The following is a 16,053-nucleotide window of genomic DNA, read 5'->3' on the forward strand; positions in this document are numbered from 1 at the left end:
TTCAGATCAATTCTAGAAATCTTGTTAATTACTTGTCTGATTTAGTATTTAAATTTGTTTGAAATTTTTGTATACCTGCTTATCTAATGTGTTTTTTTTTTAATAACAAAAAATATAATAATTCTACAACAGACGTATGTTTTTTTTTTTAAAAATAGAGTTACACTTGTAAGAAATTTCGATAGGCCAATTTCGTAACTCGCTTATTTTTGTAGTAGCTCATATAGTGGGAAAAGCTATTCAACCTGGTTTAAAACAGTGTGGTACATAATATGAGTATTAAATAGTTTCGTAATTTATATAGATTCTAAAAAAGTATATAAAGTGAGCTAAAATATAATAATGGTAATCCCAAGTTGAGTACCCGAGATCAACTCGGAGATCCCAGAATAAACACCGACAGGGTCTTTACATATAGGAAAGGTAACAAATTAATGTTGAAGTTAGGTTTAAATGATTAGTTATAAGGTTATAACAGTGAGTTATTCGGATTTTTCAGCCCTTACAACATGAAAATCTGCTGGTGAACACCTTCTACAGATATGAAATTGGCTAACTACAGGCTCGATTGAAGTTATGATTAAGTTACGCATTCAACTGCGGTTCTACAGAGCAGTTAAATCCCAGATGACGATTGTCTCTTGGCGAAACTGGTGTTGGACAATCGTCACTTCAGAGTCTGCTAATACAGAATGCACAATAACATTTCAATAAAAGTGAAATGTTTTTATTTCAACAGCTACGTGGTCGACGTTCACCCCAGCACACTTAATTTATATTAAAAAAAGCAGTATTAAAAGATAACATTTATTATCTTTTTATACTCCTACATGACTACATACATCAGAGGAAATTGCAACTAATCATCAAGGATATTACGATTAACTACATTCCTTGGCCACATACATCCGAACCACCTCAAACAACTCAAATGTGTGTACTTTTGTGTCGACACCGGTTAATGTAAAAACTTGCTTTACATGTCGTAAAGCAAATTTTTCTTGTCTTCATTATTCTCGGAGTTAAATATTTGCATAAATATACAGATTATCGATATTATATCTGCTATAATCTATATCGCGATAGTCTATTCCATTTCTATGAATTGTTTTGAGTAGTGTATTTCATTCATTCCTCAAGAAGGACTTAACTGCCTGTATTAAGTGTGTGTGTGTGTTCTGATTCTGCTATAAAATCCGAAAATTCTATATCATTTAACTTCATAAAGTTAGTAAATTTTTCTGAGTTATTTTGAAATTTTAACGGGTTTTTAATGTTGTACTGAATTACTAAAACAATCGTCTCGAAATACTGAATAATAAGCAAATGTATCTCATATAGGTAATACAGTATATTTAATATTATAGGTATAAACTATTAAAGGTGGATGAATAATAATATTATAGTATAATTTTTATAGTATTATATATAAACAATGTATAATTAAATTCAATATTCCAGGTATAAAAATGGTATAGGAATAAAAAAAGATTATTCTGAATATATCATGTATGGACGGCATCTCATCATTGAGGACGCAGAAATGAAAGATGCAGGAGAGTACATGTGTACTGTTGAAGAATCAGGTAGAGCTATTCCTGAGGAACATGGTCATGTGTTTCAAATTGAAGGTAAAATATATTATAGTACTTGTATTAAAACTACTTAAAATGCGATTACAATATTTACTTTTTTATGCACTTTTTTTACTATATACTTATAACTTTCATTATCAATCTAAGAGACATCAAACTACACATTGCGTTTCTTAAGCAGAAGCAGTCTGTATGTGTGCAGATTAGACTAGTAAGGCAACACACTTATCAGATTTATATTATACTGCCAAAAGGAAGTAACACAGAAATTGAGACTGTGAAATACAAAAATATTTTGGTCTATACAGGTGATCCTAAATTCATTTAAAATATGTATATCTAACGGTGATCACGCTAGAACAGCAACCAACAAAGGGAACTGATACCACGTGGATAGCATATTTTTATATCACGTGGGGAAAATATCTGTGCGTGCTCAGGAATTAAAAATTCCCAAGTCAACCTTTGGCAATGTGTCGAAGAAATTAAAATCGCTAAAATCAGTCAGGTAGGCAAAATACTAACTGAAAACGATGATGCGCCTATAGTTGGTTGGTTATCTCATCTTGACATCAGACACTACAGGATCTGAGTTTGGAGCTGCAAACGACCATAGGCAAGTCGTTAAATGTTTCCACTACATAGCAGAGATGCATATCATGAAACTTCACAGAAGAGCTGCCGGTCTTCTGCTGTGTGGCTTCCACTATACCAATCGGCATAGTACAAAGCACACTGAACTGAACTATGCGTCTTGTACTTTTCCTTGTACGATGCCAATCGGTAAAGTATAAGGCACACCAAACCTACACTGTGGATCAATGGAAATTTGTCCTATGAAGCATCGAATCACGCTGCGCGCTCGTCTAGTCTAATGGATCCATTCGGGTATGGAGGGGGGGTGTCTAAATAACGCTTGCGCATGACACCTCCCATCTTCACAGTTGGAAGGAGGAGGTGTCATGGTTTGGGGATGGGTTCTCGTGGTAAGGACTAAGTCCACTGGTCGCAGTGCATGAAACTACGAATGCTGCTTTTAACACTAATGTTCTGGACAATTTTGTGTCCCTACGTTTTCGTTATTTTACGGAAGCCCCCTTATACCTTCCAACACAGCAATGTTTCATGTTCATGTTACTGTCTTCAAAAGCGTGGTTTGAAGAGAACAACACGTGGAGAAACTGCACTAGGAAGGAGGAGGTGTCATGGTTTGGGGATGGGTTCTCATGGTAAGGACTAAGTCCACTGGTCGCAGTGCATGAAACTATGAATGCTGCTTTTAACACTAATGTTCTGGACAATTTTGTGTCCCTACGTTTTCGTTATTTTACGGAAGCCCCCTTATACCTTCCAACACAGCAATGTTTCATGTTCATGTTATTGTCTTCAAAAGCGTGGTTTGAAGAGAACAACACGTGGAGAAACTGCACTAGCTTGCACAGAGAACCGATCTCGATCCAACCGAACGTCTTTGGGTTGAACTGGAAAGTACAGTAAGGGCCAGGTCAAGCCAGCCAGCTTTGTTAGTGGGGGCTCACGAATGATTTAAAGGAGCGGAATAAAATATCACCAGCTTTCTACCAGAAATTAGTAGAAAGTGTAATCTCCATTGTTATATTTAGGGAGACCAGGGACCCTGATGAACATTTTTATAGACCCTAAAATTAGGTTTTGATAGTTGTTTGTTATTTATTGTATGGATCCTGGACAACTATGCCAATGCACCTCGGTAAATCCGACTGTAATTATGGCCGAAGGTGGGCTATCGTGCTATTAATTTCTTTCAATAAATACATGTTCTATAACTAATTACAAGTGTCCTATAACTTTTCGTAGATTAGTATATATGAGCTTAGGAACACATCAGAGTACAAAAGTACATTTATTTTTATTTACCTCTGTCCTATCTGTCCTAGTGAATTAGAGAAAATATAACGAGCGATAGCCACAGTTGAATCTAATGTTGTCAGATTAAATTGTAAAAATATCTCAGAAGTAACAAAAGAGCAAATTGTATAATTGACTGCAGGAATGGTACTTAAAAATTCATTATCATATTTTAATTATAGTTATTGTGTACAAATACAGTTTATGTGGGAATCAATCAACTCACGACGTTTTATTCAATTGATTTACTTTATTTGTCTGGGGCAACAGTGTGAAACTCAAAAGAGTTCAGAGGCAACATCACCTGTTGTTGGGCCGCACTGAAGTATGTTATATCCAACATCAATTACTGAAATAAATAAGTAGTAATTAAATATTTTAGCGAACTGTCCTTTGCATAATTCATGATACTTCAATAAAATTCCATAAATTATAGTTTATACGCAAGACTTGTCAATGCGTATAATTTATGGAATTTTATTAAAGTTCTGGTAACCAAAACGGAAAGCACTAGAATAATAGTATAGAAAAATAGTACAATAGTACAGAATAATAGTATAATAGTACAGAACAATACTAGTATGTTAATAAATATTGCCTAAAATGAATAATAATTACACCAAGAATGTTAATGTTTGACACAAAATAAAAAATTACTAAAAAATGACAATAAACTAATTTACAATCATAAAATTACAATAAACTACCATTAAGTAATATTTGAATACATTAGCAAACATATTTGGGAGTAGACAAAAGAAAATCATACAGGGTTATCATAATTAAAGTGCGTCACTTCAGCTGGCTTTCCCTTTTCACCATTAATTGTTTTATTTTCGGGAATACTATATAACACATATATTGCAGGCCTCCCTTGTTCTGCAAGCTCTCTTCCTTTCCCTGGCCTCCGGTGGGCTCTCAGACCAAGGGTGATTCCTACTTCTCCCTTGCCGCCTTTTCTTTCCGCTGAAGGATGCCTTCTTCCTCATCCTCCTCCTCCTTTTGCCTACTTTGACTCCACCACTTGTACTATCTTCCCCTATTCTCTTCCCTTAGCTCAGGCGACCCTGGCGGGACCGGCCAGAGTATAATGGGCAGCCTGGCTCACCTCCCAGTTGCGGTGGCGGGCAACATAGGGTCCCACTAGAGGGCCCTGCGGCCAAGCAGCCAGAGACACAACAACACAATACTGTACTGCATAAACATAATACAGAACATAACACAATACTGTACTGCATAAACACAATACTGTACTGTACTGCATAAACACAATACTGTACTGTACTGCATAAACATAATACTGTACTGTACTGCATAAACACAATACTGTATTGTACTGCATAAACACAATACTGTACTGTACAGCATAAACCAGACACTACACTTTTTCCTGACTTTTGCAGCAGTTCTGCATTCCGTTACAGAGTACACGCAGCGCAGATGTGGGAACCCACATTCCATTTATTTACACACACAATTTATGTACATTCTCATGATATAAACATTTTATATGCAAGGTTATATACAGTTTTATAGACATTATCATATACATATATATACAATACATCTATTCTATATAATGGTAATAAAGGTACTGTGTGTGTGTTATTATATCGGGGTGGCTCCTAGGCGTTAGCCCATCTCCACCTTTGTACTCTGTTATGGTGCAGAAACTTTGCATAATGGGCCTGAAACAGTGTAAGTGTATGTGTGTAAATATTAATGTGTATTGTTTTGTTTGTGTCAGGCTACTATGCCACCAGGGTGCAGTCAACGCATGGGCAGCTGTGCCTGGTGCCCATCCCTAGCACCGAGCCTTGGTCAACAGTCATCCTGTACCGGTGCAATTACCACCGAAAATCTCGCACCCACCAGAGGTAGTGCAATACTGGCGGGTGCCTGCAATTCCACTCCCAGGTTGCCCATACCTGAGAGCCAGAAAAAAAAAAAAAACTAGTAGTTATATACATTTATGGTCTGAATATCTCTACCAAACACTCCTATCCTTAGGAGTTATGTAATTTTCGTCCTGAGTCACCAGGACCAATCACTCCAAGGCTAGGAGGATGTTCTGGCAAAACAATTGTAACAATTATATTAACATATATACATGATTTCCTAAGGTCTTAGTCTTTTTCACCGCAGTCAAAATGTTCTCAGTACATTTTCTTATTTTCAAATGAAGTCACAAGTTAAACGGTCCAGTTTGATTTCATTCAAGAAAGAAGTCAGGTCCAGTAGTTTTCTCCGTTCTGTGCCAGCATAAGTCTTAAAAAACTCTTCTCCAGGTGGTTCCCTTCTAATAAATAAATTTTCTGTTTATACTCCGGGACGACCAAACAGTCAGAGGAGTTAACAAGATAGACAGAATACAAGAAACAGCACCGTATTCAGCAGTCACGGGCTTGAACCCCGGTCACTCAAGGCACGTGTACTTATGCACCCGCGCGCCTGACCACTAGGCTATGGCGGCCTCTAGTTGATGAAGTCTTCTAATTATTCTCTTTTTCCCGAGAATCCTAACTTGTGTATGATTTGGAATTCCAATGACAGTCCATAAGTAAGCAAATGGAGTATTTTCACTTACAAAAGTTCTCGTTGTGAAAAACACGTGTCATTAAGTTCATATAGTTTTCAAGTATATGTATGGTGTAGTTCATATCTATATGGTCACAAATCTAGATGTCACTTAAGAATACACAAGGTATAACTGCATAAGTTTCAGAAGAAGTTATGCTTGTAAACTATGTTTCCATCTAGTTCCTTAGTTTTTAATTTCAGGTATCACGCCCCAGAACCAATCAACATTCTTTAGAGAATCCTGTTAACACCTGAGGGTCCTTGTATATCCTCCCATTAGAGTTCTATCCAAGCATCCGATCTGCGACTTCCAACCAGCTGAGAAACTAATCAAATAATCTTAGTATATGTTTCTTTAATAATTTATCTGTACATCCTACATTTAATTTCCTCGAGAGTGAAGGGATCTTATTTCTAGTCTTCTTTTAAAAACAGTCACTGAAAATGTCCGTAAAACATTAAAATTCTTATAGCTTTCACCAAGGGACTTACGTTATCCTCTGTCAGATCCGGAATACTGCTAAACAACTATAGACGTGCCTGAAGATACTGTGGGCTGTCGAATAAAACATGAGACCAAGTTTCCGCACCTCCAAAAGTGCAGTAAAGGTCTGGCTCAAGTCCACGTTCATGTAACTTGGCTCTGAGGGAGCCATGTCCCGTTAATAAGTACGTTGTATTCATCGAAGGAGCAAACCAAGGATTTATTTCCTTGCCAGCAGTAAATTCCACTTTGGTTATAAATTGCCTCGTAACTGTTCCATGTTCGCTGGCATTCCACCGATCCTGCCGCACAGATGTCAGATGTTCCCACAATATTTTCTTCTCTTGTTTGACCTCGTTCACTGGATCAGATGTTATTTATTCTCGTTAGTTCGGAAGCCAAACCTTTCCTAAGCCGACCTGTCCTAAATATTTGTTTTGGGATACATATAGGATTTGTTGTCTATCAAGATCTTAGGAGGTCGATTATAGTTAAAATGAGCTTTGAAGGTCATAAAGTTGGTCTTTGTTAGTGATATTTTTAGTTTGTTAAGTTTGGTCCATACAAATAGATCATTTAATATAATTTGCATTTTTTCCTCGAGTATCCTCCTCTAACGGCCCTCAACAGCAATTACTAAGCCGTCAACGTAAGCGATTTTCATAGCCTCCTCCTGGTATTTTGTCATCCACTGATCTAAGACTGCTTTCCAGAGGAGAGGCCCCAGTACCGACCCCTGAGGGCATCCTCTGGAAATTGTAGCTGAATACACTAGGTGTGTTGCACAAATTCTAATGGATCTGTCCTGGAAGTAGGACCTGATGATTCTATAAGTATAGTTGTCATATCTTCCCAAGTGCAGTGACACAAGGACACTCTCCTACCATACAGAGTCAAAAGCCCCCCCTCAAAGTCAACAAACACTGCCAACACGTACTTAGTTTGGGAGTTTTCCACATAGTTCTTGAGAGTGGCAATGGCATCTTCTGTTCAGAACCTTTTTTAAACCCGAAGTGATTAATTGAACATAGATGGTTATTCCGTAACGTTTTTTGTATTCTTGGAGAGAGAGGAGCCTTTCAAAAGTTTCCCCAAGTTTGCCAATGGGGAGATTGGTCTGTATGCCCTAGGATTAAAGGTTGACTTCCTAGGCTTATGTAAAACTTTAAGTAGGGCAATCTTCCACAGTCTTGGAAAGACTCCCTTGATATAACATTTATGAGATTGAGGAGGATATTGGGAAATAGGTAATAAAATTTGACTATTATCTGTTTTTCTATCAGATCCATTCATGGACATTTTTTCCTGTTTAGTTTGGAAAAAGCTATTCCTAGTTTAACGAGAGTAAAAGGATTGACGTCACATGGTCCAATGTATTGTTGTCTCTCCTAATTTCTGCTTGTCAAAAGAATCATCCCCTGGATTGTCTTGAGGAAAAAAAAAGCTTATTTACAATAGTATCAACAGTAGAGTACCAGTCCGTGGTTTCTTGTCCGTCCACTATAACGGTGTTATATATGTCTCCGGAGATTAACTTGTTCCTGGAAATCTTATATTCTAGACTCCATGGTTCGGTGTTTCCCGTGTTACGAACAAAGTTTGCCAACATTCAATTTTGGCATCTGCGAAGGCTTTATGTAGTCTTTTCCTTAGATCACTGTGCTGTTGTTTCAGTCTCTGGAAATCAGTGTCTGCCAGGTGCCTGTTTCGTTGATAAGTTTTCCTAGCATTCATGGTTTGGGTTCTTAATGCAGTAAGTTCCGAAGTCCACCAGGGCACAGGTGGGCGTCTGGATTGTTTACGTTTTAGCAGAGTAGCTCATAGCAAGGAATAAGAGTGACTGAACATAGTTTGAGTATTCTATGGCAGATAAGGAATTTAAAGTAGAAGCCACCTCAGGACGAAAGAACAAATTTAGAAAATTCTTAAACTTGTCCCATTTAATTTTTTCCATGAAATATCTTCTCAAGCTGTAGATCCGCATTTCTAACTGTAGGTTTGATACTGAATACTATAGCGTTATGATCACTGTTAATAAGTGATGTTAGACATTCCAATCAGTTATCTGTCCATCCAGTTTAACAGAGGTGATAGCTGCATTAACGTTTGATGTTCCATTTAAGGACGAATGTGTAAGGTCTGTTTGGCAAATTTTGGACTACTGAATTATAAGACAATATTAAATCTTCCACAGCAGAACCTCTGTTGTCTGAAATTCTGCTCTGCCAAAAAGATGATTTGGCATTTAATTCAGCACATATAATTAAATTCCCTGAAACGAATTTTGTGCATATACGATCCAGCTGATGTAAGGACGTTTGAATATCTGCTGGCGGAGGGCAATACAGAGAAACTAAATGAAAAGTAATAATTGGAGACGAGATCAGAAGACAAGTTACAGTGTCTGTACACTCTCCCGAGATGGTTGTCACTCCTAATTCATGATTGCATATTGCTATTGCAGTTTTAGGAGTTTCTATAGAATGAACAATTCTGAGGGATAACGGGAATCCCATAACCCTGTGAATCGAGCCCCCTACTTGGGCCGAATAATATGGTTCTTGAAAACTTATGAGATCATAATTATTTTCAATCATCGCCACTCTTACTTCATCCACGACCACTCGTGAACGCTGGTAGTTTATTTGCAGTATTTTTATACCCTCAAAATTCACATCCACGACGTTAGAAAAATTTGTAGTGGCGGTATATTCATCATGAGTTTTCTGGTTTACTAATTGAACATCTCGTTTATACTCAGGACAGTTACTGTCTCGGACTGAAGTCTCTTTTACAATTGACACACTGAGGGGGTTCTTCCCTGTGTGTCCATTCAGCAAACACATGTCCACCGACTCCACAGTGGCCACAAGACACGGTCTTATGTGTGCAATTTAAAGCTGAATGGCCATAGGCCAGACAGCGAAAACATTTAGTAACCACTGTGAAACGACGGAATTTATGTGAAGTGAAGCCAAGAAAGATACGATCATTCTGTAGTAAGCGTTTAAAAATTTGGGGGATGAATCCTATTACCCAGTTTGTTATTTTATTTCCAGAGCCTGAATTAAATCTGAACGTTGTACCGTTTTTAACTTCTTGTTCAAATCCATGTTCTTTTAGGTTCTTTATAAACAAATCTAAAGTATCCTCTTTTGTATGTTCCTTCGGCACACTGCAAATTAAAACCGTGGGGTCTAGTAACCGTGATTTATACATAGATCAACGTGCATTTGTCAGCTGCGTCAATTTGCTAATTTTATCTGCATCCATCAGCTTAGTAGTTTCAATTAAGAGACCTTTGTTTCTTAGTAACCCCATATTTTTGATTTTAATAACTGTTCTTTTTTTGAACACCTCTGTCACTTTAATTCTAACATCCTAACTGGATGAAATTTCAGAAGCGGCATTAGGTCTCAATATAATGATGTTTTTAGGGTCACTAAAGTTATTTTTTGATGGGGGAATAACTTCGTCCAAAGGAAGTTGAGAAAAATGATTTTGTAATTGTTCATCTTCTCTAGGTTTATATACAATATTTTCAGTACGTTGAAAGACTGCTGCAGCATTAGCTGATCCACTAACTGCTTCAGCAAAGGTATGCTGTTTGGGTTGGTCCTTGATTAGATGGTCAAAAATCTTAGTCCGTATTTGTAATTCTGATGTTTTTACTTTCACTAGTTCATTGTCGATCAGTAATGCATTCGTGACTCCAGGTCTGATCACAAACAATGTCTACAGTTTGAGGCTACCTTAGTGACTTTGCTGCTATCTGCAGATAAAAATTCTCCGAGTGCTTGTTTAATTTTGGTCATTGTTGAAAGTACCACCGAGATATCTAAATACTTCACTAGGTCCAAGCCTTGAGTTAAACACCAGGGGCTCACATCTGGTGAGTATGGGCTTGGCAAACCCAGAGTCCTGCGCTGGATATCATCATTCTTCTCTTTCTTGGTGATTCCTTTCTACTTCTGACACTCTCTCTCTCTCTCCCTCTCTCTCTCTCTCTCTCTCAGGGTAACTCGGAGTTTTTTTTTTTTTTTTTTTTTTGCAGCATAAGCCTCAGGCTTCCTTGCACCATATGGCTAATAATAATAATAATGTATTTTGCACGAATTCTTGTGCATTAGCCAAAGCGTTGGCAACTGTGTCTTTGCTTTGATATTTGTTTTGATTTGGATTTTTATCCAGGTCAGAACTACTGGGATCAGAAGCAGATGAAATCGATTTATCATCTGCCGACTTGTCCTGATCACTTCTTGTTATTTTTAGTACTATGGGACATTTTTTCCCAGCTGATTTAGTAGGCTTATCTGCAACCAACGAAGGCAAGTTCCCATCAGAATCATGCACAGGTGATACACTAGAATCCAAAGTGTTGTGTTGATGAATGAAACAGTACACACAAAATATATAATTTCAAATATATCCATTATTTCTTAAAATTAAAATATTTTGAATCACTCCAATTTGAATTTATCTTCTTTCAAGTTATTCTTCAGGTCTGGATCCTGATATTCAAAGTACTTATCAATAACCTTTCAAGAAACAGTATATAAAGTTTTTATATACTTTATTTATTTTATTTTTGTTACACAGAGCATTAAAACTATGATAAATGAATTAGCTTTCGGCTGGGTGGCAGCCTTCATCAGATTAAAATACAGAGAATCAGATCGTTATTGTGCCGTCAGAGAATCAGATCGTTATTGTGCCCGACAGAAACGTAAGTTCAATACTTTTTTTATATACTCAAAAACTATGGTCTGTCTGACCAGCCGGATGGAAAACTGCATGAATTTTTTGAAATTGCAAAATAATGAGTTTTGTAACTTCCTTTCTAGCCACCAGGTGGCGCAAAAACAATTATGAAAATTGAGTAATTTGGAGGGAGATCTCTGCACAGTTTGGTTCCAATAGGTGGAGATATTTGAGTTCAAAGGGCACACCAAAAATAGCCCAAAAGAACCAATATCTAATATACATCTTATGTAAGTGGTATAAGAATACTGTCCACTCATACACTATAGCCCTTTGAGGGTCTTATATTTTCCATTTCAATTATGTTAACTTATTCTATGTAGATGACGCTACAGACAAGATGGCCACTACCAAGAAAGTTTTCCCTCCAAAAACATCAATAAGGATTCCCTATTGGCTTCCCCAATGGGGAAGCCATTGTACTTATTAGTACAATGTTACACTACTAGACTCTATGTTACACTACAGGTAGTCAGCCACGTTAGTCTTAGGTATACCACGTGCTTTCAGAATTACCATTGAAAGTCTATGGAGAAATCTCATTTAAAAAAATTACAAGTCTGTAAATCTTTATCTGCTTATTTCTTAACAACCCCTTTACCAATCTTTACCAAACTTATATCACTAAACTCACCAATACTTCGTAAAAACGAGGCGACATTTCATCAGTAGGAGGGGTGCCTAGATCCGTAGATATATTCAACAAAAGCAGGAGCACACAAATACAATGCCATGACAGTACTTGGTACATAGGCTATACCTTTTGCGGAAACCCACAGGTGGCGCCTAACCCTAAATACTATGCCACTATATAACGCATATAGAAATGGAAAAAATGCAAAAAATAGTAGTTCTAAAACTTGCCGCCTGGGTACGTTCATGCTCTGTGCTCCTAAATATAAATACTGTATTTAGGAGCACCCTCACTTCAGGTCACGCAATAAAGTACTGAACTATGCTTTTCTGCCATCATTGGTTGACTGGATTGAGTTTTAACACATTAAATTGAATGTTATTTCTAATTTAAAGGAGAATGCTAGTTTTCTAAATTAATATTCGCAATCTAATTTCTAGCACCTGCCGTTTTGGAAGACTTTCCACCTAAACTAAACATAGTGAAGATGACGAACTTTACTTTCCGCTGCATGGCTTACGGACATCCCCTACCAGAGATTACTTGGTTTATTGGTAAGTAGATAGAAGATAATTAAAGTTACTATTTTGCTTCTGGTAATCAAAAGTGAAAGTAATGGAACATGAGTAGGTTAATAAATATTGCTGGAAATGGATAATATTAACAATAAGAAAGTTAATACTTGACACAAAATAATAAGATTAAATATCATGTGATTAATTGATAAGATTAAATAAGTATTTGTATTTTTTGAAAAGTTTATTCAATACTTACAAACATTATACACTAATTTCATTGATCAATGATGAATTTCATTGATGTCACTGACGACATTCGCATACCACGGCTAATTACAAATTTCTCGAACCTGTAATCAGCAATTACCATCTTAACATTTTTGGAAACCCATTATAAAAATGGGCTTCCAAAAATACGTAGCAGAGTGGTCAAAGTCCAAGTGCGGTAGCAAATGCGTTTGAGTTGACATGGTTCGAGCTCACTTGACTACTAAATAGGTTAATGGTTATGATCACTGTCAAAATGACTAGTAACTCCTCTGATCTATGCGGTCGTGTCAGAATGTAAATAAAACATTTATAATATTAGGGCTGGGAATGGATATGGATACTGGAACGTGGTTCCGGTTCGTCAAACCACGTTCCAGTATGGGGACACCTCCGTACTTCGGCGAGAAAGAGAGGAAGAAGGCAGTCCTGGCCATGGCCAACGATCGGCTTTTTGCTTGAATCCCTCCCAAAGTCGTGTAAAAACCTAACTTTTTTTCACTAAACAAAACTGACTACTTGAATACAAAGAAAACTCACCTCAATCACCCAATTACAGAATTCGACTGGACAATCACCTTTTTTCGGCCACGCCCGTGATGCGGTGATAAGGTGCACCCATAAAATGACGTGTAGCCAGGGCTCCCACTCACAAATTTTAAAAAAACTTAGATTGCAACTTAAATAAACCCAAAAAAAACCTAGTTTTCATCATATAGTATAGCAACACAAATAAGATAAAACTTACCATGCAAAAATATCTTTTATTTAATTGTAATCAGAATTTTCATCCCATTCAGTTCCCTCCACATTTATTTTTTGAAGTTCTTTCATTTTTTTCAAACGTTCTTCATATCTTTTATGACAAGTTCCTTGTATGACTTCTTTTACCAATTCTGATTTAGGTTTCCATGTATAGCAATTTTGATTAGATCTATTTATCGCCTGTTTTGCCATTAGTCAATTTTTCACAGTTTCTGGTTTAAGGGAGTTTGTGGCTTTTGATTTTATATGGTTTACTTGGGAGAAGATTCTTTCTACGCTTGCCAAAGAGGGAGGTAAAATAGTTAGACTGGTCATAAAGTTAGATAAAATCTCATATTTAGAATTATTAAAGCCATCTTTTACATTACATAACAGATACCAAAACTCAGGGATGGTTTTGTAAGAGAAATCTAAATCTTGATTTAAATGAAATGATCTCCATTCATCATCTAGAAGATCTAGTTTTTCTTCAGAATGGAAAATTGAGGATGGCGAATTGGCACGATCATGGATCACTGCTGGGTCAAGAACATTGAGACTGGCGATAATTCCATCATCATTTAGAGGAAATCCTTTTCTGATTTCTATACAAAGTTCAACAAGAAATTTTAAACAATCATTTTTAAACCCGCTTTCACTGTCACCAAGTGGTGTTGAATTTAATAAGGCCATACAACGGCCTCCCAAATATATTTTATTCAGAGGCTTATGATTTATTGCATTGCTTGGATCAATTTCAACCAGCTTGCATGAAGTAATGACTTCTTCTTTTATGAAAAAACAAAGAATATTTTTATACTCAATTGAAACCACTGAATGAAGTAAGTGCAATCTGAAATGCTCAGATTGAAATTCAATATTCAAGCAGTTTATTTTCTCCAGTACATATCCTAAAAACAACAACATATGCTTGGTTCCTTTGGTGATCATAGTATTGTAAATATTCCATGCACCATTGATTTTGTCAATTTTTGATTGAGACTGAAAATAAAGAACTAATGCATCCCACTGCTCAATAATAATTTTTATTACATTGCCACAGGATAACCAACATGTTTGTGCTAATTTGGGGATTTTATGCTTAGCAGTATCTACAACATCTTGAATCATTTTGAACTCGTTTAATCTTTTACTACTACGGGAAAAATAACAAGAGATATCTTTTATAAATATTTCTAGATATGATGGTAGTACCTTGACTGAATGACTAGCACATAATTCAAAAGAATGGCAAACACATCCCATTATAAATACCGATGGTACATCCTTTTTTTAGCAATGACTGGAACCCACTCTTAGTACCCATCATAGTGGCACAATTATCACTTCTAAAGCCAACGAGATTACTTATTTGAATGTTTTTTCTATGAAAAGATCTTTTACAGCTTGATAAAGCCCTTCTGAAGTAGGGCTTTATCAAGCTGTTACCATTTTCGACACAAACAGTGTCAAGTAACATATCTACAACATCAAGTTTTTGAATATCAAAATATCTAACAACAACAGCTAGAACTAGCGATAAAGATAAATCTGTACTTTCATCTATTATCATTGAAAACTTGTTGTTTCTGCATATGTTAGAAATGTATATTTTTTCATGATAGGCTATGCCATCTTGTATAAGATAAGGGACTTTAGTCGCCTTCATCTGAACTTGTTTTGCAATATTGCTATCATGAAATGCTTTCTTACATGCTTCTATAAGGTGATCACATTGCACAAATGGAATATTATGCTCAGAAATGAGTGCAGCAGTTGTTAACTCTGCCTTTGCTACTTCTTCATTCTCCATAGGTTTACGTTTTTGAAGAACATGTCTAACATTGAACTTGTCTTAGCAATATTTGCACTTTTTTTTATGTTTAACTGTATTTTTATGCGCTAGTAACATCGATTTATTGGCATTCTTTAATTTACTTTTAAACAAAAAATACAGTAAGACGAACCTTTTTCATTACTGTCTTCTTTCAACCAATCCTTTAATTCCGGATCTTCTAACCATTCATTTCTAAAATTTTGAGTATACCACCGTTTACTCATCTTTCTTTGTGGGGAAGAAGTTTCAGACATTGTGGGCAATTTGTGGGTATGACTAATTAGCAGTTATCTTATTTAAAATGTTCTATAAAATAAAAAAATAAATCACTAATCCATTAACATAAAATAGAAATAGTCACTACAATTTAAATTTATTATATCACTGTACGTAGTTCAAAGTATTCAAAGTATTTTATTATTTTTCTGCAGGCTCCAGGGTTTCCCCTATCCGCTGCTGAAGAGTAACTGTACATTATTGACAATTTGTGGTTTTACAAAACATCTTGATCCAGCATCTTCACAGGAATGATTACAAACATACTGTATAACCTTAACACTTGCAACTAAGTTATTACAATTTGTTGAAGGCACCAATTTCTATATTAACCTTCACAACTTATACAACTATACAGATAGTTAGGACCTACCAGTTCGGTTACAATGAGGCCTGATATATATCTTACAATTTATGATTTACAATTTATACAATGTAAGATTTACAATTTATACAATGTAAGATTTACA

At 36.1% G+C, this 16,053-nt stretch overlaps 1 protein-coding gene across 1 annotated transcript in view; it reads left to right on the forward strand.

The window, feature by feature from the left end:
• Positions 1–16,053, forward strand: part of LOC150083325 (basigin-like) — a 218,123-nt gene that overhangs the window by 21,969 nt on the left and 180,101 nt on the right. Inside the window, exons 4-5 of the mRNA XM_090377977.1 lie at positions 1,462–1,631; positions 12,382–12,495. Of these exons, the coding sequence (XP_090234103.1) occupies positions 1,462–1,631; positions 12,382–12,495 (284 nt within the window). The remainder of the gene's footprint in view (positions 1–1,461; positions 1,632–12,381; positions 12,496–16,053) is intronic.

This window comes from Mastigoproctus giganteus, chromosome 7 (assembly GCF_048544385.1).
Source record: "Mastigoproctus giganteus isolate SK-2022 chromosome 7, ASM4854438v1, whole genome shotgun sequence".
NCBI classification, from domain to species: Eukaryota; Metazoa; Arthropoda; class Arachnida; order Uropygi; family Thelyphonidae; genus Mastigoproctus; species Mastigoproctus giganteus.